This window comes from Nicotiana sylvestris, chromosome 2 (assembly GCF_000393655.2).
Source record: "Nicotiana sylvestris chromosome 2, ASM39365v2, whole genome shotgun sequence".
Lineage (NCBI taxonomy): Eukaryota > Viridiplantae > Streptophyta > Magnoliopsida > Solanales > Solanaceae > Nicotiana > Nicotiana sylvestris.
The window spans coordinates 93,693,825-93,718,848 of record NC_091058.1 but is presented as its reverse complement, the minus strand read 5'-3'; the positions used below and the strand labels follow the sequence as shown (position 1 = coordinate 93,718,848).

The window sequence follows — 25,024 nt, the reverse complement described above, 5'->3', positions numbered from 1 at the left end:
AAGTAATCTATTTTCGTTGTTTCGTACTATTTTTACCATTGCTTGAAACCAAAAACCGAACTGATTAAACTGAACATGAATAATTTGAACCGAACCGAAGTTATTATGGTTCAGTTTTGGTTATTAAAATCACAAATCGAAAACCAAATTAACCGAACCGAAATTCTACAAAACCGAACCGAATTGATCGATGCCCACCCCTAGCCTCCAACCTTGATAAAATCAGAGCAACAGGTAATCGAAGACGAGAATGAGGATTTCTTTACTCCTCGAACCTTCGTCGTTCCGAAGAGCCCGATGCAACTAAGTCAACGATCGAGGAACTGGTGCAGGTCATACTAATCGAATACATGCTCGAGAAAAAGGTATACCTGGGAACGGGATTGACCCCCGAACTCAGGAAAAAAACTCATTCAATTTCTTATTGATAATATGGATTTCTTTGCTTAGTCCCATTTAGATATGATAGGTATTCCACCGGAGATCACCACAAATCGGCTAAGCACCAACCCCAGGTTCAAATCGGTAAAGCAAAAAAGGAGGCCTTAGTCCGAGGTAAAGCATGCTTTCATAAAAAACGAGGTAATCAAACTCCTTAAAATAGGGTCTATTCGGGAGGTAAAGTACCTCGAGTGGTTAGCTAATGTAGTTGAGGTTCCTAAAAAAGAAAACAAACTTAGAATGTGCATAGATTATAAGGACTTGAACAAAGCATGTCCAAAGGATTCTTTCCATTTGCAAACATCAATCGTATGATCGATGCCATGGCTGGCCACGAGACCCTAACTTTTCTCGATGCCTACTCCAGGTACAATCAGATTCAGATGAACCCGGAGGACTAGGAAAAAACTTCATTTATTACTAAATTTGAGACTTATTGTTACAATGTAATGCCTTTCGGGCTAAAAAATGCAGGAGCTACATACCAACGCCTAGTTAACAAAATGTTTAAAGAAAAAATAGGTAAGACAATGGAAATTTACATTGATGATATGTTGGTTAAGTCCCTGCACGCAAATGACCATTTGACTCATTTGCAGGAAACATTCAAAATTTTGAGGCAATACAACATGAAGCTTAACCTGGAGAAATGTGCCTTCGGAGTTAGCTCGGGTAAGTTCCTCGGCTTCATGGTGTCAAATCGGGGTATCAAAATCAATCCTGATAAGATCAAGGCTATCAAGGACATCACGATCATGGATAGTGTGAAGGCCGTGCAAAGGTTAACAGGGCGAATAGTTGCCTTGGGTCGATTCATTTCGAGGTAGTCAGATCGGAGTCATCAATTCTTTTCCTTGCTCAAAAAGAAAAATGATTTCGCATGGACCCCGGAATGTCAGCAAGCCTTAGAAGAATTAAAGCGATATCTATCGAGCCCGCCTTTGCTTCAAACCCCGAAGGTAGATGAAAAACTTTACCTATATTTGGTAGTGTCCGAGATAGCGGTAAGTGGGGTACTAGTTCGAGAAGAGCAAGGTACGCAATTTTCTGTTTATTACGTAAGTCGAACTCTAGGAGATGCTGAAACTAGGTACCCTCACTTAGAAATATTAGCACTTGCATTGATAAGTTCATCTCGAAAGTTAAAACCATATTTTCAATGTCATCCTATATGTGTATTAACCGCTTATCCCCTTCAAAATATTTTTCATAATCCCTAGATATCGGGCCGATTGGCCAAATGGGCCATCGAACTTAGTGTGTACGATATCGAATATCAACCCCAAACGGCCATCAAATCTCAAATCCTAGCTGACTTCGTGGGCGATTTTACGCCGACCCTCGTACACGAAGTGGAGAAAGAACTCCTGCTAAGCGTACAACATCGGGGGTATGGACCCTTTTCACGGACGGTGCCTCAAATGTGAAGGTGTCCAGGCTTGGCATCGTCTTAAAGTCACCCACGGGTGATACCATTAGGCAATCTATCAAAACTCCAAGATTAACTAAAAATGAGGCCAAGTATGAGGCCATAATGGCAGGTCTCGAGCTAGCTAAAAGCTTGGGAACAGAAGTCAACGAGGCCAAGTGCGGTTCTTTATTAGTGGTAAACCAAGTAAGTAAAAGTTTCGAGGTTCGAGAGGATAGAATGCAACAGTACTTGGATAAGCTACAAGTAACTTTGCACCACTTAAGGTGTGGACTCTGGATCATGTGCCTCGAGAACAAAATAGCGAGGCCGATGCACTTGCTAATCTGGGATCCTCGGTCTAAGAAGATGACATCGTCCCAGGGACTGTCGTCCAATTATCAAGGTCTGTAGTCGAAGAGGGTCATGGCGGAATAAATTCAACTAGTTTAACATGGGACTGGAGGAATAAGTATATCGACTATTTGAAAAGTGGAAAACTCCCATCGGACCATAAATAATCGAGGGCCCTATGTGCCAAGAATGCTAGGTTTGCGTTAGATAAAGATGGAACATTATACCGAAGACCATTCGATGGACCATTGGCGGTATGCTTGGGGACAGGAGACACCGATTATTTTCTACGAGAAATCCACGAAAACACTTGTGGAAACCATTCTAGTGCCGAATCTTTGGTCCGCAAAATTATCAGGGCAGGTTACTACTAGGATAGCATGGAAAAAGATACTAACGAATTTGTCAAAACATGTGATAAGTGTCAACGATTTACACCGATGATCCATCAGCCCGGGGAACAACTCCATTTGGTCCTATCCCCGTGGCCTTTCATAAAATGGGGAATGGATATAGTCGGCCCTCTACCAATGGCCCTAGGTAAAACTAAATTTATTTTGTTTATAATTGATTATTTTTCTAAGTGGGTGGAAGCACAGGCCTTTGAGAAGGTCCGAGAAAAGGAAGTGATTGACTTCAACTGGGACCATATAATATGCCAATTCGGGATACCTACCGAGATTGTATGTGACAATGGAGAACAGTTCATCGGCAGCAAGGTGATAGAGTTCTTCGAGGAACATAAAATAAAGAGGATTTTATCGACACCATACCAACCAACTGGAAATGGGCAGGCCGAGTCAACAAACAAAACTATCATTCAAAACCTGAAGAAAAGGTTAGACGATGCAAAGGGGAAATGGAGGGAAGTTTTACACGAAGTCCTTTAGGCATATCGGACAACATCGAAGACTAGCATGGGGGCCACTCCCTTTTCTCTAGTATATGGCTCCGAGGCCCTCATCCCCGTCAAGGTCGGAGAACCCAGCGTCAGGTTTCAACATACATCGGAGGAGACAAATCACGAGGCCATGAATATTAGCCTCGAGTTATTAGATGAAAAGCGAGAAGCAGTTCTTGTTCGGATGGCCGCACAGAAGCAAAGGATCGAAAGATACTATAATAGAAGGACCAACATTTGGCACTTTGGAATTGGGGACTTAGTCCTACGGAAAGTCACCCTCAATACTCGAAGACCCCCTTTTTTACACGAAGACCTTAGGTCTAAAGCATGCGTTACACTCTTTTTCCCTTAGATCGGATTTTGTCCCAAATGGGTTTTACCGATAAGGTTTTTAATGAAGCAACAACTATGTGCTACCTAAGGAAAACTCAACAGTATCCAAGGCTCTTTTCAATCAACCTCGAATACTGGGGGGCATCACCTTCAGAGGTTATATCTTGAGGAAAATACTTCACGCCTAAGAGGGCCTCGATAGGAGAACTTTGTAATGGGCCAAACGGTCAAATGAACCGTGTCCATATAGAATAGTCGAGCCCCGACGGTAAGACATGTACGCAAGTATCAATTATTTGAAGATATAGCAACCCCTTTGGGAGGGTACTACTTAGGAAACAAATCTAGTTTCCTACTTACAAAATATTAAAAGAGATATTAATAAAAATATTCAGAATAATTTTAGTTGCGAAAGTAGGCCCATGCGAAAAGGTTCAAAGTGTAATATATTTTTTTTTGAAAATACACCATAATTTTATTTTAAATGAAATACAATGTCAAAATATTAACATATGGTGATATAATCCTTCTGGATTAATCAACAGATTAAAACAACTTCCTAACAGATTTATACAATCATTCAAAATCACTACAAGTTTGTATTGTACATAAATTTCAAACTATCGGGTAAAAAAAAGAAACTAGTTTTCTCCTTTTCTACATATTTACAAGACAAAGTGTAAATTCAGCATATTACAAGATTTGAGTTATTAAAACACCCTAATACAATAACCTAGGTTACAAATTCAAGTTACAAGATTTTGGTCTTTAAAATCCAACAAGCCTCCAAATAACATATATATATATATATATATATATATATGTATGTATATATGTATGTATGTATGTATATATCCTGTATATCATGTACATGTCCCAAAACTATGCAAACCAAGGTGCATATGCAAATGTGATCTCCATAAATTCTCCCAAAAAGACTACTTCACTTTGGCCATCTTCAGATTTCATCCCGAACATTTTCTACGATAGAAAACAACTATCGCTAAGCATAAAGCTTAGTGGTGTATAAACTTTAGGCTTGGAGTCATTAAATTCTCCAATTCCCCTTTTCAGTCATAGTTAGCTCAATTTAACATAATTTAAAACAAGTGAACAAATATATCAAACATATCAATATCAAACTTTGAAGTGTTTCCAAATATCAATAACAATGTTCAAGAGTCTAGAAAGTGTATACTATCAATTTAAGAGAGTATACCAAATATCCATTTTCGCCCAATATGTACGTCATGCCATCACACTAAGCATAATCAGATATCAAGATGGACCGAAGCCCCAAATCAAGTAGGGTCAAAACCCAATAGACAAGAGAATCAAGAACCATATTAAAAATGGCTTCCTAGTTCGTACTTAACACGGACAAGTTCCATAATTCAAGGACGAACTACAAATCCAAAGTCAAGATGGCAAAAGATCCAAATCAAGAGGCATGCCAAGATGAGTGACAAAGTCACTGCCACAAGAAGGACAAAGTCCCAACAAGAATGCAAAATGATCAAACAATCCGTACGAATGGGCGATTTAGCAAATATCTTACAATACTTGATATAGTACGAATATAACAATATAAATTGAAGCCAAGAAAAATAAAATATCAAGTTATTTCAACATATTCCAGCAAGCAAAAACCTTGGTGTTTTACCACGAAACAGTTCAATCACAACTTGGGGACGTTCAAATCGTCTACGCCGTAAACAAACCAAATCTGTCCACTTCCTCAAACACTTCCCCTTTGATTTTTTTTCAAGGGTTTATATACCTTAAATACATAATCAAGTATCTAAATAAGTTCAGTGATTTACCAAGTCAAACTAAATATGATATTGGTCAAAATTACCCAAAAACGTTTGAAACAGAAATTCTGGACAGTATCACTGTTCCGAATGTGACTCAGCTTTTGAAGATCTACACGGACAAACTAGACTTTCTGGTCTTCACAAAAGTTATAGATCTATGTCTTACCATTTCAGAACATCTTGAATCACCTCCATATCAATTTTGAACAAACAGTTATGCTAAAATTACTAACAGCAGTACATGGAGTATTTCTAAAACTGGAAATCTGGACAGCACCTGCCCTGTACTTTCTGATCCTTTTTCAGGTAAATACCAACAAAAATAGATTTTGTTTCCTTCATAAAAGTTATAGATTTATGAAATACCTTTCCAGAAAGTCATGTATCACTTAAATCAGAGCTCTGTATAAAAAGATATGTAGAAAATTCTAGTAGGTATCTAGTATAAAAACGAGTTTAGAAACTTACCAACAGGAGCAACTTGATCTTCACCAAAAACGAAATTTGCTTGTTGATTTAGTAGAAATCCATGGTTTTTTTCATGAAACTTCAGATTTTCAAGTTTCTACGGAGGAGAGAGATAGAGAGAAGGAGGGATAGATAGAAAGAGAGAGATAGATAGCTACTCTTCTTTGTCTTGAAGAGTTGAAACAAAATGGGGTGTTTATGGATAGATATGAAATAAAATGGTTACCCAACTACTAAATATTCTTAGATATACACAAAAGGTTGGAAACCAAAACTTAATTATATATTATATTTAATAACAACTAGTCAAAATAATATTAAGTGTTACATATAGCAACATCGTGAAACTTCATTGTCAATATTAACACAACCTAAAATAAGAAATTTTCATATATTGACCATTTCACATTTAGGAAGTGTAAAGTAAAATATTTCCTCGTTATAAAAATGCCCAATCAAGAATGCAAATATTATAAAATATTTTGGGGTGTTACAACTCTCTCCCCCTAAAAAAAATTTTGTCTCGAAATTTACCTTGTACTAGTCCCGAAACAAATGTGGATATTGAACTCGCATATCCTCTTTTCGCTCCCAGGTAGCTTCTTCGCCTGAATGATTTCTCCAAAGAACCTTCACTAATGGGATTATCTTTTTTCTAAGCTCTTTTATCTCACGTGCTAAGATTTGGATTGGTTCTTCTTCATATGTCAAATCTGGATTAACCTCAATAGACTCAATAGGAAGAACATGAGATGGATCTGAGCGGTATTTTCGAAGCATAGAAACATGAAAGACGTTGTGGATCTTACCTAATTCAGGTGGCAAAGCTAGCTTATATGCAACCAGACCAATTCTCTCAAGTATTTCATAAGGTCCAATGAATCGAGGACTAAGTTTACCTTTTTGGCCAAATCTCATAATCTTCTTCCATGGAGAAACCTTTAAAAATACCTTATCGCCCACCTGATGCTCAATTTCACGCCTTTTAAGATCAGCATAGGACTTTTGTCTGTCTGAAGAAATTTTCAAACGATCCTTGATGATTTTTACCTTATCTTCAGTTTGTTGCAAATTTCAGGACCCACAAATTTTCTTTCACCAACCTCATTCCAACAAAGAGGCGTTCTACATTTTCTCCCATATAAAGCTACATAAGGAGGCATGCCTATACTTGATTGGTAGCTATTATTGTAAGCAATTTCTATTAGGGCTAAGTGTTTGTCCCAACTACCTTTAAACTCAATAATGCAGGCTCGAAGCATATCCTCCAAGATTCGTATTACCCTTTCAGACTGGCCGTTCGTTTGTGGATGGAAAGCAGTACTAAAATTCAACCTGGAACCCAAAGCTTCTTGCAAGCTAGACCAAAATCTAGATGTAAACCTAGGATCTCTATCAGACACAATAGAAACAGGGATTCCATGCAGCTTCACAATCTCATTAATGTACAATTCTGCTAAACGTTCAAGTGAGTAGTCCACTCTGATTGCCAAGAAATGAGCACTCTTAGTTAGTCTATCTACAATGACCCAAATTGCATCATGATTTCTTTGAGTGCGTGGAAGTCCAGAAACAAAGTCCATCGTTATCCTTTCCCATTTTCATTCAGGTATTGATAAAGGTTGCAGGAGACCAGCTGGGACTTGATCTTCAGCCTTTATTTTTTGACATACCAAGCATTTAGAAATGAACTCTGCAATGTCTTTCTTCATACCACTCCACCAATAGTTCTCCTTAATGGTCCGATACATTTTAGTACCTCCAGGATGCATTGCATAAGGTGAACTATGTGCTTCAATCAAGATCTGATTTCTCAATTCATCATCATTAGGAATACATAACCTATTTTTATAAAATAAGGTACCATCTTTCCTTAATGAAAAATCTGATTCTCTTCCATTTTGGACTTTTTCAACCCGTTTCACAAGTTTCTCATCTAACTTCTGTGCTTCTTGGACTTGCTCAAGTAAGACTGGCTTGACTTGCAAATTAGCAATGATAGAACCATTATAATTAAATGAAAGGCAAACATTCATGGCTCTTAATTCAAGAAGCAAAGGCAATGGACATAGAGTTAAACATGCAAGGGAATTGCGACTCAACGCATCTGCAACCACATTGGCTTTACCAGGATGATAACAATCGTGCAATCATAATCTTTGATGAGTTCAAGCCATCTACGTTGTCGCAAGTTTAACTCTCTTTGTGTACCCAAGTACTTCAAACTCTTGTGATCAGTAAATATGTGACACTTCTCTCCGTATAAGTAATGCCTCCAAATTTTTAAGGAAAAAACAATGGCAACAAGTTCAAGATCGTGAGTGGGATAAGTCAACTCATGCGATTTCAACTTTCGAGAGGCATAAGCAATTACTTTCCCTTCTTGCATCAAAACACAACCCAATCCACGATGAGATGCATCACTGTATACCACATAATCTTTTCCTTCAGCTGGCAAAGAAAGTATTGGAGCTTGTGTCAACAAGGATTTGAGCTTTTCAAAGCTCTCTTGACACTTGTCATCCCATACAAATTTGGCGTCTTTCCCTAAAAGTTTGGTCAAGGGAGAAGCTATAATAGAGAAGCCCTTCACAAACCTTTTGTAGTATCCTGCTAAACCCAAGAAACTTCTTATCTCAGTTGGGGTTTTAGGGAGTTTCCAATCAACAATAGCTTGAATCTTACTAGGATCAAACTTCACACCTTCAGATGATACAATGTGCCCTAAAAAAGCCATTTCATTCAGCAAGAATTCACATTTGGAAAGCTTCGCGTAGAGTTGTCTCTCTTTCAGAATTTGCATGACAATTCAGATATGCTTATCATGATCTTCTCTATTCTTGGAATAGACTAAAATGTCATCAATAAACACCACCACAAATTGATCAAGATAAGGCTTGAATACACGGTTCATTAGATCCATAAATGCAGCAGGAGTATTTGTCAAACCAAACGGCATTACCAAAAATTTATAATGGCTATACCTGGTCCTAAAATCAGTTTTAGGAACATCTTGCTCCTTCACACGCAACTGATAATATCCAGACCTCAAGTCAATTTTTGAGAATAAGTTGGCACCCTTCAGTTGGTCAAACAAGTCATCGATTCTAGGCAGTGGGTATTTGTTCTTGATTGTTACCTTGTTCAACTGTCGGTAAGAGTGCCATCTTTCTTTTTCACAAATAAAACAGGAGCTCCCCAAGGTGAAATACTGGGACGGATAAAACCTTTCTCAAGAAGTTCTTGCAATTGAGCCTTCAACTCTTTTAATTCAGCTGGAGCCATTCTATAGGGAGCGATAGAAATAGGAGTAGTTCCAGGGACAAGATCTATAGGAAATTCAATCTCCCTTTCTGGAGGCAACCCAGGAAGATCATCAGGAAATACATCAGGAAAGTCGCACACAGTTGGTATGTCCTTAAGACTTGGACTCCCCAATCGTGTATCGACTATATGAGCAAGATAGGCATCACAACCTTGACAAATCATCTTCCTTGCCAAGACCGCAGAAATAATATTAAATGTCAATGATCTTTCTCCTTGAACTACCATGTGTGAATATGCAGGAGTTCTAAATGTCACTTTCTTCAACCTACAATCAACCAATGCATGGTGCCTATGGAGCCAATCCATGCCAACAATAACATCATAGTCTCGGAAGGGCATTTCAAGCAAGTCGACAGGGAAGACCAGATTTTGAATCATGAATGGACAATCTCGGTAAATCATGTTAACAACAGCCTGATAACCTAATGGACTCGTGACCAGCACATCAAAGTCAAGTCTCACAGATGTAACAGTATCGGGAAATGCTGATGAGCAAACATAAGAGTGCGAAGATCCAGGATCAAATAATGTAACAACAGATATGCCAAATAAGTGAAATTTACTAGCAACTACGTCCGGACCATCCTGGTCATTCTTCTGTCTCATAGCATAAACTCGTGCAGCAGCTCTCGACCCACCAACCTGATTAGCTACACTCGAGCCCGCTGCTTGCATATTTCGAGGTCTAGCACTACTATTAGCTTGAGAATGAGTAGTGATAAGCTTTTGAACTGATCCTTCTGTATGTGTATAAGAAAGAGGATTAGGATTAGGACAATCCTTCACTTTATGATCCATACTTCCATAATTAAAACAAGCACCAGAAGCTCGTCTACATGCACCATAATGATTCTTCCCGCACTGTGCACAAGTAGGTGTATGAGTTTTGCCTTGGCCATAACTTGGAGTACTGGCAGTAGAAAAAATTGACTTATTCTGCTTATGATGTAATGATTTATGTGTACTCTCAGTCTTGGAATAGTCAAACTTTCCCTTTTTGGATGGACCGCCATAATCTGAATTACCCTTCCTAAACCTGTTTTCTCTCCTACTAGCTTCTTCCTTGTCAATTCTTTTCCAAGTAAGTGCAGCTGAAATCAGCTTGGAAAAATCCTCAAGTTGTAAGTCTGCCACTGATTTTGGAATGTAACCATTCAAACCTTCTTCAAATCTTCTGCACTTGTCTCTTTCACCATCAATAATACCTTTAGCATAGCGAGAAAGCCTGAGAAAGTTTGTTGATACTCTGCAATAGACATACTCCCTTGTCTTAAATTCAGAAACTCTTTCTTTTTAGCATTACAATAGACAGGGGGAACAAATTTTGCACGAAATGATTTCACAACGTCATCCCAAGTCAGCACCGGAGGTTTTGCTTTTACATTTGGCACACTTACCCACCAATCATAGGCATTTTTTTTGTAAAAGGGAGATAACATACTTAAATTTGGCAGCATTAGTACACTCCAGTTGTTCAAAGACCCTCTCCATGCGCTCGAGCCATTGTTCAGCTACCGTGGGATCTGTAGTGCCTTCAAATTCAACTCCGCCCATTTTTCTCATCTTCTCAAAATTTATTTCACTAGGTTCTGACATTGTCCCAGCTAAGTGACGAAAGAATTCAGCCATCTGCTGGAATTGGGGAGTTATAAATTGAGTATTATGACTCATTGCTCTTGGATTACTGCCCATTTCATTTCCACTAACACGAGGATGATTTAGGTCAGGCAAGGGTTCCTCATTTCCTCCCTGAAGGTGAGGCATGACATTATACTGGGCCTGACGTTCATCAACGGATTCAACAGCTTTATTCGAAGAAGAGGCCATATTAAAAGTCCTATAAAAGATAAGATCACACTGCATTAGAGACATGTACATGATGCATGTGCACACAGAATACAATAAATTAAATTAAACAAGTATGCAAAAATTTATGAACTCCAAGTCATTTTCAAGAAAGGAAATAACAACAAATACTAGGTACTATCACAATAAAACAAATCCTAGAATCACAAACCGTGGCTCTGATACCAAAACTTATAGCAACCCCTTTGGGAGGGTACAACTTAGGAAACAAATCTAATTTCCTACATACAATATATTAAAAGAGATATTAATAAAAATATTCAGAATAATTTTAGTAGCGGAAGTAGGCCCATGCGAAAAGGTTCAAAGTGTAATATATTTCTTTTTTGAAAATACACCATAATTTTATTTTAAATGAAATACAATGTCAAAATATTAACATATGGTGATATAACCCTTGTGGATTAATCAATAGATTAAAGCAACTTCCTAACAGATGTATACAATCATTCAAAATCACTACAAGTTTGTATTGTACATAAATTTCAAACTATCGGGTAAAAAAAAGAAACTAGTTTTCTCCTTTTCTACTTATTTACAAGATAAAGTGTAAATTCAGCATATTACAAGACTTGAGTTATTAAAATACCTTAATACAATAACCTAGGTTACAAATTCAAGTTACAAGATTTTGGTCTTTAAAATCCAACAAGCCTCCAAATATATATATATATATATATATATATGTATGTATGTATATATCATGTATATCATGTACATGTCCCAAAACTATGCAAACCAAGGTGCATATGCAAATGTGATCTCCATAAATTCTCCCAAAAAGACTACTTCACCCTGGCCATCTTCAGATTTCATCCCGAACATTTTCTACGATAGAAAACAACTATCGCTAAGCATAAAGCTTAGTGGTGTATAAACTTTAGGCTTGGAGTCATTAAATTCTCCAATTCTCCTTTTCAGTCATAGTTAGCTCAATTTAACATAATTTAAAATAAGTGAACAAATATATCAAATATATCAATATCAAACTTTGAAGTGTTTCCAAATATCAATAACAATGTTCAAGAGTCTAGAAAGTGTATACTATCAATTTAAGAGAGTATACCAAATATCCATTTTCGCCCAATATGTACGTCATGCCATCACACTAAGCATAATCAGATATCAAGATGGACCGAAGCCCCAAATCAAGTAGGGTCAAAACCCAATAGACAAGAGAATCAAGAACCATATTAAAAATGGCTTCCTAGTTCGTACTTAACACGGACAAGTTCCATAATTCAAGACGAACTACAAATCCAAAGTCAAGATGGCAAAAGATCCAAATCAAGAGGCATGCCAAGATGAGTGACAAAGTCACTGCCACAAGAAGGACAAAGTCCCAACAAAAATGCAAAATGATCAAACAATTCGTACGAATGGGCGATTTAGCAAATATCTTACAATACTTGATATAGTACGAATATAACAATATAAATTGAAGCCAAGAAAAATAAAATATCAAGTTATTTCAACATATTCCAGCAAGCAAAAACCTTGGTGTTTTACCACGAAACAGTTCAATCACAACTTGGGGACGTTCGAATCGTCTACGCCGTAAACAAACCAAATCTGTCCACTTCCTCAAACACTTCCCCTTTGAATTTTTTTCAAGGGTTTATATACCTTAAATACATAATCAAGTATCTAAATAAGTTCAGTGATTTAGCAAGTCAAACTAAATATGATATTGGTGAAAATTACCCAAAAACGTTTGAAACAGAAATTCTGGACAGTATCACTGTTCCGAATGTGACTCAGTTTTTGAAGATCTACACGGACAAACTAGACTTTCTGGTCTTCACAAAAGTTGTAGATATATGTCTTACCGTTTCATAACATCTTGAATCACCTCCATATCAATTTTGAACAAAAAGTTATGCTAAAATTACTAACAGTAGTACATGGAGTATTTCTAAAACTGGAAATCTGGACAGCACCTACCCTGTATTTTCTGATCCTTTTTCAGGTAAATACCGACAAAAATAGATTTTGTTTCCTTCATAAAAGTTATAGATTTATGAAATACCTTTCCAGAAAGTTTTGAATAACTTAAATCAGAGAACTGTACAAAACGATATGTAGAAACTTCTAGTAGGTGTCTAGTATAAAAACGAGTTTAGAAACTTACCAACAGGAGCAACTTGATCTTCACCAAAAACAAAATTTGCCTGTTGATTTAGTAGAAATCCATGGTTTTTTTCATGAAACAAAATGGGGTGTTTATGGATAGATATGAAATAAAATGGTTACCCAACTACTAAATATTCTTAGATAAATACTAAAGGTTGGAAACCAAAAATTAATTATATATTATATTTAATAACGACTAGTCAAAATAATATTAAGTGTTACATATAGCAACATCATGAAACTTCATTGTCAATATTAACACAACCTAAAGTAAGAAATTTTCATATATTGACCATTTCATATTTAAGAAGTGCAAAGTAAAATATTTCCTCGTTATAAAAATGCCCAATCAAGAATGCAAATATTATAAAATATTTTGGGGTGTTACAGAAGAAGCATTCTGGTTATATCAAAAACACTTTGTATCTCAAAGACGTTTACCATCATACGAGCTCTACACTTACAATCCTACAGGAAGTGGCTCAAGAGCCAAAACACAAATGCACCCCGAAATACTTAGGGACTATTATCGACAGTCAGTATATCTGAGTCATCGAAACTCGGACGCATAAGACCTCAAAGAGGAATCCCCTCGAAGCAGAGGCCAAGGCCAATATACTCGAGGACTAACTTTTTGGACAAGTTCGAAAAGTTATCGGGAAACAAGTCCAAGTGACATACCCGAAGGCTACGACCATATTAAAGACTACAGTCATATAAAGGCTACGACCAAACTAATGTGGTTCGGAGATATCTGACTTCCTCCATAAATTAAAGGCCTTCAAACACTTTGAAAAAACTGGTTAAATCAGGCACCCTCGGCAAAAGCAAAATATAAAGGGCTCCGATAAATTCAGCCCCTCGAATAATTTAAAGGGCTTCGATAAATTCAGCCCTTGAATAATTTAAAGGCTTCGATAAACATCAGCCTTCAGAAAAACCTCAAGAGGTATTCAATTATTATTACACAAATAAGTTACTAATAAGGTTCCGATACGTTGAACCCTTGAAAAATACAACGTTGAACCCTCAAGATCATTGCTCCATTTTTCCCGGTCGGAGGCCTCCCTCGGCTCAGCTTGAGCGGCCGCAACATCCCTTAAATATACAACGATTGATTTATCTGCCGCAGCCTTCGACTTCTCAGCTTCAGCCTTGGCCTATACAGTTTCAGCCCGAGCTCTAGCAAGCTCTGCCTCTAACTCCTCGATTTTCTTGGCATGAGCTAGGCCTTTCTCTTTAAGGCCCCGGAGTTAAGTTTCAGCCGAGGTCAGTTGGGCTGTGACAACTTCCTTATCGGCAGCAAGCTGATCCATGTTCTCTTTCCATTTATGGCAGTCAGCCCTTACTTGATCAACCTCGCCCCAAAACTACCTTATCATCTCCAACTTCTGCTGCAGCTGAGACATCGAAGTATTAGCCTCTGAAGTAAGGCCAAGAAGGCCATACTCTGTTAAAATTACAGTTACCTTCTCATCTAGCTCGGTCTAATTTTTTCAAGCTTTGGGTAATTCAACTCGAAGGTCCTTAAGCTCTTCCTCCTTTTGGTCATAGAGGGGCCTCAGAGCCTTCTCTTCACCTGAGACCTTCCTAAGCTCGGCCTCACATTGGCTCAGCTCGGCTCTAAACTTGACGATGGCCTATGCATGAAACGAAGATATGTCAGACAAAGGAAAAGAAATAAATAAAAAATGCAACAATGAAAGTTAGTATTTACCCGAGAAAGGAGATGTTGAGCCTCTTCGAAGAGGGTGGATGCATCGTTAAGGTCGGCGGTATCATCAACCCCAGCAAAGCAACTCTGAAAGAGATCTTCCTCAAGGACCTAGCTCGGATCGGGCATGCGCAGAGCGTTAGCTTCTTCTTGCCTCTTCGGAATAAGTTGGCAAGGAACGGGAGTGACCTGTTGTCATGGCCCCGAGCTCTTCACTCGGGGCATTCTCATTAGCTTCGAGAGCTTCTGCACTCGCCCCCTCCGGTATATTTGTTGAAGGCGGAGGAACGATCTCAACCTCCAGGGACGCGGGGGCCTTTCCCGAGTCTTTCTTTGGATTTTCCTCACCTCGGGATGAGGTCTCTAGTTCCGAGGGCTTGCCGATCTCGATTGGTTTCCTGGTTTGAGGCACTAGAACCGACACTTCACCATCATTTTCTTCATCATCCAGGGAATCGCGGGCCGAATCTGCGTCCACATGAGCAAATGTCTTTCGCATCCTTCGAGCAGGGGCTTTCTTATCTTGATGGTCCTCGGGCTTCGAAACCCTCTTTCTTTTGTTGTCTTTCCTCGATTTTGGGATCAGGGACTTGGTCTCTTCCTTGGACGGGGCTGGCTTTATTTTAGAGATATCTCCTATGCCTGCACAAATAAGCTTGAGTTAGAAGGCATCACTAATAGGAAAAAATATATCAAAATCCGGAAGGAAAACTTACCATGATGTTTGGCCTCCCATTTGCCCCACGACAAGTCACGCCATTTGCGCTCATCATACAAGGAGGTCGCGGCCAACTTCCTGACCCAGTCCTCGAGGTTAGGGATTACATGTGGCATCCAACCATCAGCTGCATGAAAGGATGAAGGCATCACACAATACGAGAACAAAACACAAGGGAATACCGAAAAAAGAATTTTTTACTTACATCGGAAGTTCCATCTCTCAAGAAATGACATTTTTTCCTCGGGAATGATGTCCGAGGTCTTCACTCGGATGAATCGACTCATCCAGCCTCGGTTTTTGGTCTCGTCATTACTGGCAAAAAAAGCTTTCTTGGGCCAACGTTGGAGCTTGATCAGTCCGCGGAAAAGCTGAGGCCGATACAATCTGATGAGGTGCTGGAAGGTAAACTCCAGCCCCTCGGCCTTGCTAGAAAAATAGCACATCATAATCACGATGCACCAAAAGTAAGGGTGGATCTATCTTAGGGTGACCTCATACCTTTTACAGAAATCAATCACCACTAGATCGAGGGAGTCTAGTGTGAAGGGGTAAGTGTAAACACTTAAAAACCCCTCCACATGAGTTGTGATGCTCTCATCGGGAGCTGGGATCTGTATGGTCACCTCGTCCCCCCATCCATATTCCTTCCTCACAACCTCGAGATGCTTCTCCTTTATAGAACAAATGTATCTCGATGCATGTTCACGTTGGCCATGTACTGCAGGTGGGTTCTCGACATCGAAGTCCTTCTTTAAAACGCAGGTGACTAGAACAATCTCATGGAGGGTCGGTGCTTTATCGCCGGCCGATCGGGAAGTGGAAGAAGGTGATGTTTTTTCCTTTTGAGGGGCCATTTTAGAAGTTTTCTCCATGATTTAGAATTACAAAAGACGGCGGGGCCTGGTTGTTTTCGGCACTAAGAAGACGGTAGAAGCAGATAATAAAAGGGAACAACTCAAGAGAGAGAAGTATAGATGAGGTTCAGAGATGTTTGAAAATTGAAGTAAATCTTCCTCAAAGGTAAGACCTTATATTTATAGATGGGCGGCGACGGTTCAACAACACTAGTAGCCGACTAATACTAGCGTGCATTTAATATTTTGGGGAAGCGAACCGACGGGACGTTTCAATCACTTCGAGCGCCTACGTCACGGGAATGACATCATCATTATAGACTCCGGAGGATCGGGGTTCAAATCGTTTCTTATCATCTTATTCTAAGAAACGCGGAGACTATCTATATACGGTCAAAATCGTATGTCTCCGATTTATAGGCTCGAGGGTCCGTCCTAGGTCCAAGCCCGGGCAGGGTCGAGTTCGAGACCGGTGGACCAGACTCGAGCTCGAAGATAGAGTGCAATGCCTTGGCCCCCGAAATAGTACCGTTATGGATTTGTACCAGAATGAGCTAGATTCCTGCCACGTCCCCAAAGTTATGGCGCAAATCCCGGAATAGGGTTGTACGATTCTGTACTAGGCGGTTAGACAGCTGTACCAAGAATATTCCTTACTATAAATAGAAATATTCCTTATTTAGGGTTCCCCTATTATGTAAAGAGGACCTCAATCATTTGTAACATCATCCAATCATTGAGAAAAGAATATACTTTCTACTCTTTCGCTTACTGTTCATCAGAATATTCCTTAGCTTTACTGTTCTTACTCTACTTTTCTTGCTTAATTGTTTTTATTGTTCTAAGCCCACCTCGAGGTCACTAAGCTTGAGGTCACCGCTGTTGGGTAACACTGGTTTGATTCACTTACTTATTTTATTTCTACTTCATATTTCTTGATTATTAATTTATATTGAACTAAAGTACATATATTTAAAACCACAAATCAAATTTAATTGTTACTCGTATTTTCCAGGTATACAAGTAATTTCTTTAGTATTTTATAGTGTTGTAGGCTGGTCGTCATTTTTTCACAAATCGAAGAGATCATGACTCATGAGTAAAAACTTGCACCATGATAAGGCTCAAGATGCGGAGAAAATAATATCATTATTTAAACATAGTATTCGAGCATCAAAAAAATCCTTGAGACTAGCGCACATTAAAAAGGTAAAAACTTTGTGAAGATTAAGATCTGTCAGTGAAATCAGTACTTCACTTAAAATACACCTTCAAATCAATATTTTAGTAAATATTTACTTGACATTCACATAAATACTCATGGTCAGAATTAGTATTGTTTCTCCGTTGATTGGTGAGTCAAATGAGACAGAAAAGCTTCCTATTGAAAATGTGGGATTCCTTGCACAAATTCATTTGTCCACAACTGATAGGTTAGCTGCTAAAGGGGTTTGGACACTTTAACCCCAAAGTACGACTACCGATAGGAGATTGCAAATCCCTCCATTTTAAAAAGAGAAAAAAGAAAAACAAAAACAAGAAGACCGAGTCAGGGTAAATCATGATGATCACACACCCACGTTGCAGTGTTCTCCAAATATATTTTTGCTGGGTTTAGGAAATGCATGCATATTAATTAAAGATGGGTAAGTGATAGCCGTTCATTTAACGAAACATAAAACGTATTATTGGTTCGGTATAACACTGAGTGTGAGTAAATCTTTTCATAAAGTGCGATCCTGTTATTTCTTTCCTATGTTGTGCCAAACACTTAGTATATCATTAAACATTGAAAATCTAGGGACGTGATTTGAGGATCTTCAAGTCTCTGTTAACACAAAAAGGTTTTTTTAAGCACGATTGAGTCATCAAATAGCAGACTTGATTAAATAATTCCATGCTTCTGGAGCACTAATTGATTGTTTAACTAATACATTAAACTATTACTATATATTTATATGTACAATCAAATTTTAAGCAAATGAAATGGTCTATGGATAGAAGACATGGAAGCACCTAATACGATGAACTTATAAGTTGGCATTTAGAGTCCAATTGAAATCACAGCTGCAGCATATATCTGTAGCTAATTTTTACAAATTTAAACAAGGCTGAATCCATGGAAGAACAGTTGCTGGAAAATGGAGAGAACAACAGATGGATAATAACAAGGGAATGGGATACTTATTATGAAGAACTGAAGAAGTTGACTCGTATAGCAGCACCAATGGTGGCAGTTTCTGTATTGCAGTATCTGTTGCAAGTTGTATCGGTGATGATGGTGGGACATCTTGACCAGATCATTTCCCTGTCAACTGTTGCTATTGCTACTTCTATAACCAATGTTACCGGTTTCTCTCTTCTTGTAAGTCCTCTTTCATTCGGATTGTCAAATCTCTTGGCTCACCAGTTACAGTTTGCTCTTCTGTTTCTTGATTTATCAAACTGATTTCTAGACTATTTGTCCAGTTTCATGAACCTAATCAATGTCATTTACTAATTTTCGATTTCAACCTAACACATGGTCATCAAATCAGTAATCTCCTAAACTTCCTAATTGGTCATGATACAAGAACAATAACAACTAAGTCTTAATCCCGAGTAAGTTAGGATTTTACTGAATCTCTTACAGGATTAGAGACTCCCGGAAAACATAAGACTTAAAGTAAATGTACTTATATGAGTAACGGATATTCCTAACTAATTGGTATCACATATATATATATATTTTTCTTTCATTGTGCTATATTTTTTGCTAAATTTGCATGTATCCTCAAGAAATTGTAGATCTTCTAAGACAACTTTCATCCATGTGATTTAAGATCTAGCTTATTCCTTTAGCATCTTCACTCGCGGTTAGGGCTGCGTATAATATGGTAAATACCGAATTAACGTACTGAAACTGAAAATATTGATATTTGGTTTAAGTTTTTAAATAAATTGGTATTAGGTATGATATTTGATATTTTAAAAAACAATACCGAAAGTACCGAAATATATATTAAGTTACACAATATACATATTATTGATTATAACATACTCAGTTACACAATACTCTTCGTTGGCATTCATGTTGAGGTTGACCTTCCTTGTTTTTTTGTACTAAGTTCAACAATTAAATCTAAGCAAATAACAAGACATTTCTAATGATCAAATTTAATCGTTATGTATCTTTTTGCTCTCTATGTGTTGACACTTGCTAGTGTTGGACAAAGATTTTGTCAACAGTCAGGTGAACGTAGAACGTTTTCGTATTTGTGAGTATTTTAATTATGAAAATATTACAGTCTACGGCTCTATGCATTAGTTAATATTCAAGCCGAACAAAGCAAAGTTACTATACCGAATAAAATGAAATTGAAAGGAGAAAACCCGAACCATACCATATTTGATTAGGTATATTATTGGTATACCATTTTAAAAAATCGAATACCGAAAATATCAAACTGAAATAACTAAATAACGTACCGTACCAATTGATGAACAACCCTACTCATTGTAGTTTCACACCTATTGATGGATTCTTTTGGCGGTTGACATGGAATATGACCGAACCTTCTCAAACGATCTTCTACCATTTTATCCTCAATGTAAATTACTAGTAATTTATTGGTCATGACTCATGAAATGTTGTAGTAAATTCTTATGCTGTTTGAGGGGTTGAATCTGCAAATATGTTAGTCAGGGTTGGTTGGAGGCTTGGAGACTCTGTGTGGGCAAGCTTACGGAGCACAAGAATGGCAAAAAGTCGGTACTTATACTTACAGTGCAGTAATATCTTTACTTCTTGTGTGCCTACCAATCAGTATCATGTGGCTTTTCATGGACAAGCTGCTTATTTTAATGGGACAAGACCCTGTAATTTCAGTTGAAGCTTCAAAGTACTCTATGTGGCTTATCCCTGCACTCTTTGGTGGTGCAATTCTTAGGCCCATATTCAGATATTTGCAGATTCAGAGTTTGATTCTCCCAATGCTCCTCAGTGCCTTTGTGGTTTTATGTCTCCACATATCTCTGTGCTATCTTTTCATATTTAAGTTGGGAGTAGGAAAATCAGGTGCAGCTATAGCCTTTAGTTTTTCTATCTGGACTTTTGTAGCATTGCTTGTGTCTTACATCAAACGATCGAGCTCTTGTGAGAGGACTCGAACTCCTCTGAATAAAGATGCTTTCCTTGCTATTCGGAAATTCTTCCGCTATGCAACTCCATCTGCTTTAATGGTTTGGTAAGTAATAGTACTGCTTTTGCTATGGAAGAATCTTAAGTAGTCTTTATCACATTTGTTGATTACTTTTAACTGTTGTTGTGGCAATGGCAATTATCATAGCCTCAAATGGTGGTCACTTGAGGTGCTTATTTTGCTATCTGGCCTTTTACCAAATCCAAAACTTGAAACTTCAGTACTATCAATATGGTACGTGTGCACCATTTCATTATAACCTCTATTATGATAGATTCCTAGTTTATAATAGTACTCATCCCTCATATTTTCTGCAATCAGCTTAACGATATCAGCATTGCATTTTTCTATACCATTTGGATTGGGAGCTGGCGCGAGGTCAGTTCAATATTCATGCCTTTGGTAAAACTTTAAAAACATCACATATGTGCATCAATGCCATATCTTTGTAACAAAAATTTCTGGCTATAGCACGAGGGTGTCGAATGAATTGGGATCTGGGAATCCTCAGAAGGCTCTAGTGGCAGTTAGAGTTGCAATGTCTCTTGCAGTTGCAGAGACAGTAGTGGTGAGCACAGTAACATTCTTGTGCCGCGGAGTTCTGGGTAAAGCCTATAGCAATGATCAGCAAGTGGTGGATTATGTTGCTGCAATTACCCCTTTCCTCTGTCTATCAATCGTCACAGATAGCTTACAAGCAGTCATCTCTGGCAAGTCTTCTAATACATCTTTCAATAATCGTTAAGTAGGCGTTTGGACAATATTTAGTACAAGTTTGAAAAAAGAGTATTTGAAGTCGAAGTTGGAAAAAAGGCATCCTTATAACGAAATATTACTCCATATGTTATTGTGGTATGATTTGGCTATGTTGGAAATAAACAGGAATAGCAAGGGGAAGTGGATGGCAGATTATTGGGGCATACGTGAATCTTGGAGCATTCTATTTGGTTGGAATCCCAGTTGCTGTCATATTGTGTTTTCTTATACATTTGAGAGCAAAAGGCCTTTGGATTGGACTTTTGGTTGGTTCTGCAATACAAGCAGCTACTCTTTCCTTCATACTAGGTTTCATTGATTGGCAAAAGCAGGTCCAATTTTTTTTCATCCTTAGACTTATTTAATTACTTAGCCTGATTATCTCTTGTTTTAACTATTGTGATGAAATTTTGCAGGCGATAAAGGCTAAGAAGAGGATATCAGAAAGGATATCATCAGAAGAGAATGAATAGAGGAGGCTAATTCAAAAGAAGACAGAGAAATATAGAGGGTCACATTGGCCTAAAATTAATGCTCACTTGGTTGACAACACGTTGAGGTTCTATTTATTGCTATTGGCTACAAAATCAAATCTGATTAGCTGCAAATCCTATACTTTATATACTAGTCATTGGGTTGTACCCTTGTCTATTATTATATGAAATATACATACACAATATATTTCTCTTTATTTTTGTCATTTTAGAATTTATGAGATGAGTTAATACTTTTGACTTGCTTATTTCATCTTAGTTTTCATTGATCTCTTCAAGAATGTGTGTTGCATATACATAAGCATGTTAAAACTTTCTTTGAGAAAGGAGGGGGAAAAAGACAAATGCAATGAAGATAAGATGAAGAAATCTAAGGTTTATATAACTGATTTTGCTAAAATTAACATCTGGATATAAACATAGTAAACTAGAATATTCTTATTTTTTGTTGCCTGTTTTTATCACTTATTTAAAATTAAATTAATTTGATCAATTAAAAACATTACTTTTAAATCAATAATAGGTACCATTTTCAGAGGGTTAATCTGCTATAGTTTGCAAGAGAGATCCTGTATGCGGTGAGGAGCTAAAAATACTTATAAGGAGATTCAGAAATCATACATACATCTCTTATATCAATGGAATTCAGACTTTTATATATGTACAAAAAAATTGTCTCTTATTTGCAAGTATAACTTTTCGATGAAGGGGATTCAATGAATCTATTTGATTACATGTGGCTCCGCATTGCCTATAAGAAAGAAAAAAAGGAGAATCTTATTTGTTTCAACGATGAACTCTATATAGTAGATGCTAAACTTACCATTTGTCAAAAATATTGAAATACCGTGGATAAAATGCTAAAGAAGTGCAGTAATAAATAAAACATAGATGAATGAAAAGCCAGATTATTAATGAACAATCAATGTGCAGAATGGTCAATCATAAACTTAATTTTGATACAGAACTTAAGAGAAAAAAATATATCCAACTGGGTGATTTATGTTTAGATATACTATAGCACCTAACTTTGGTGGTGGTGTAGAGCTGTCAAAATTAATGGTTCATCCACATTAAGGATATGCTGGTCCTCAGTTAGTGAAAAATGAAAATTAAACTTCCTAGAAGTGAAAATATTATGATGAATCAATGTCGAACTCATAGCGCATATTGCTTCCAGTTGTCTCTCTTGTATTATTGGCTTTTCTTCACTCTATATATATTTTGTAGACAGCGGCGCACAACTTCGATTTTTCACAAGTGGTGTCACGATTTTAAACAGTAAACAAATAATAACTTACCATAACAACATCGTATTAAAAAATATAGTTAAAATCTGTCACGATCCATTTTCTGAACAAGCCGGGACCGGCACTCGATCACTAAACATGGCCGAGCGAACCATCTCTGCTTATCAAATCTATTATAACTCCAAACTTTATATGCAACAAGCAATACTCTAACCAAATACTTTTGATTAATTTATACATTTAAATAAATCAACTCCAAAACTTTATTCATAGTAACCAATGAAATACTGCTAAGTTATTATCAAAAACATCTGAATCTTAATCCAACGACTATGTCTATGAAGCCTCTACTGATAAACTGACGCACTGCTCAGGACATGCGATTTCCTGGCCAGTTCTCTAAGTAACAAAGAAATAACTAAATAAAGATGACTCTAAGGAATACTCCACGTACAAAAGCGGAGCTCACCAATAGCACTGGAAGAGAAGGAAGTCCTAACTCGTAGCCTGCTCGCCTGCAAATCCGGCTCCTACGTTGTACCGCAGACCAACGTAGGTTCCCAAAAAAGAACGTCAGTACCATCCATTGTACTCAATGAGTCTCAATAATAAGGGGCGAAACTTTAATAACATATACATTATGAGCAAATATTCTAAATGTATGTAAAACATAAAGCTTATAAGAATAATTCTAAATAATTGCTGCAATTACCCCTTTCCTATGTCTATCAATCGTCACAGATAACTTACAAGCAGTCATCTCTGGCAAGTCTTCTAATATATCTTTCAATAATCGTTAAGTAGGCGTTTGGACAATATTTAGTACAAGTTTGAAAAAAAAAAACATTTGAAGTCAAGTTGGAAAAAAGGTATCCTTATAGCGAAATATTACTCCATATGTTATTGTGGTATGATTTTTTGGCCATGTTGGAAATAAACAGGAACAGCAAGGGGAAGTGGATGGCAGATTATTGGGGCATATGTGTGTGAGCACCTAATTTTTGCCCTACATGAAAATAATTCCTAAAAATAGACCAAAAATACTTTTTATTGATTTTTAGGAGTTTTTCTTTATTTAGTTGCATTTTATGTATTTTTAATATTTTTAAAAATCATAGAAAATCATAAAGAATTATCATGTTTTAACTCCATGCCATCTTAGGTTCAATTTGCATGTAGGAATTAATTTTATTAGTAAAAATCACAAAAATGGTTATTTTTTACATATTTAGATTTTAGTCTTTAAAATTAGTATTTCTCTTTAGTTTTAAGTTAATTAGTTGTTTTAATGTTAAAAATAAATAAAGAATTTTATTTTCTACAAAAATAGATTAATTTAGAATTTTAATTAATTAAAGGAAGAAAAAGAAAACAAAAGAAAAGGCTGATTTTTTGATATTGGGCTACCCAAAGAGCAAATGCAAATGGCCCAAATGTGATTCTTTTACCCAAAGGTTTTTAATTGTACATTAATTGTACCTTATATCACTCCTACATTTATGGTACAGTATATTCCTCCAACTTCTCCCCCCTCCCCCCCCCCACGTTTCTCTTTCCCAATCCCACACCCTCACCCACGTATCACCACACACCCAGAAACCAGAAAAACAATTGAAACCCTCTGCTAAATCCAGAAAAACAATTGAAACCCTCTACCATTAACATCCAAAATCAAGGTTTTTTCTTCTACAACCAGTCAAAATTGAAGTCAAATCTTCAAAGTTTCATATACAACAATAACTTTTGATGGTTATGATTTCGGGTTCCTTCAGTAATATAAGAGGAAAGGAAAAGAGAGCAGCAATTCCACCATTGACAACCATTAAAAAGCTTTGAAGCTTTGAATTCAAATTTGGGATTTCAAAAATCATTATTTGTTTGGATTGGGTGTTGTTGTAAATAATTGGGAATATGATTTGGAGTTTATATCTCAATTTTGAGGGGTTTTGATGAAGATTAGACTTGGTTTTGGCTGAATTTCAGATTGAAATTCGAAGAAGAAG

General features: G+C 37.2%; 1 protein-coding gene across 1 annotated transcript; it reads left to right on the top strand.

The window, feature by feature from the left end:
* Positions 1 to 18,344: 18,344 nt before the first annotated feature.
* On the top strand, positions 18,345 to 21,968 carry LOC104226459 (protein DETOXIFICATION 2-like). Its single transcript, XM_009778471.2, has 7 exons — positions 18,345 to 18,705; positions 20,022 to 20,566; positions 20,669 to 20,755; positions 20,843 to 20,899; positions 20,993 to 21,231; positions 21,404 to 21,609; positions 21,694 to 21,968. Exons 1-7 carry the CDS (start codon positions 18,460 to 18,462, stop codon positions 21,748 to 21,750), a joined length of 1,437 nt encoding a protein of 478 aa, XP_009776773.2. The 5' UTR covers positions 18,345 to 18,459; the 3' UTR covers positions 21,751 to 21,968.
* Positions 21,969 to 25,024: the final 3,056 nt, after the last annotated feature.

Excerpts from the sequence above, each read along its gene's own strand:
- LOC104226459 (XM_009778471.2), top strand. The coding sequence starts at position 18,460 with ATGGAAGAACAGTTGCTGGAAAATGGAGAGAACAACAGATGGATAATA. Across the intron at positions 18,706-20,021 it reads TTACCGGTTTCTCTCTTCTT|TCAGGGTTGGTTGGAGGCTT; the intron begins GTAAGTCCTCTT and ends CAAATATGTTAG. Across the intron at positions 20,900-20,992 it reads GGATTGGGAGCTGGCGCGAG|CACGAGGGTGTCGAATGAAT; the intron begins GTCAGTTCAATA and ends TTCTGGCTATAG.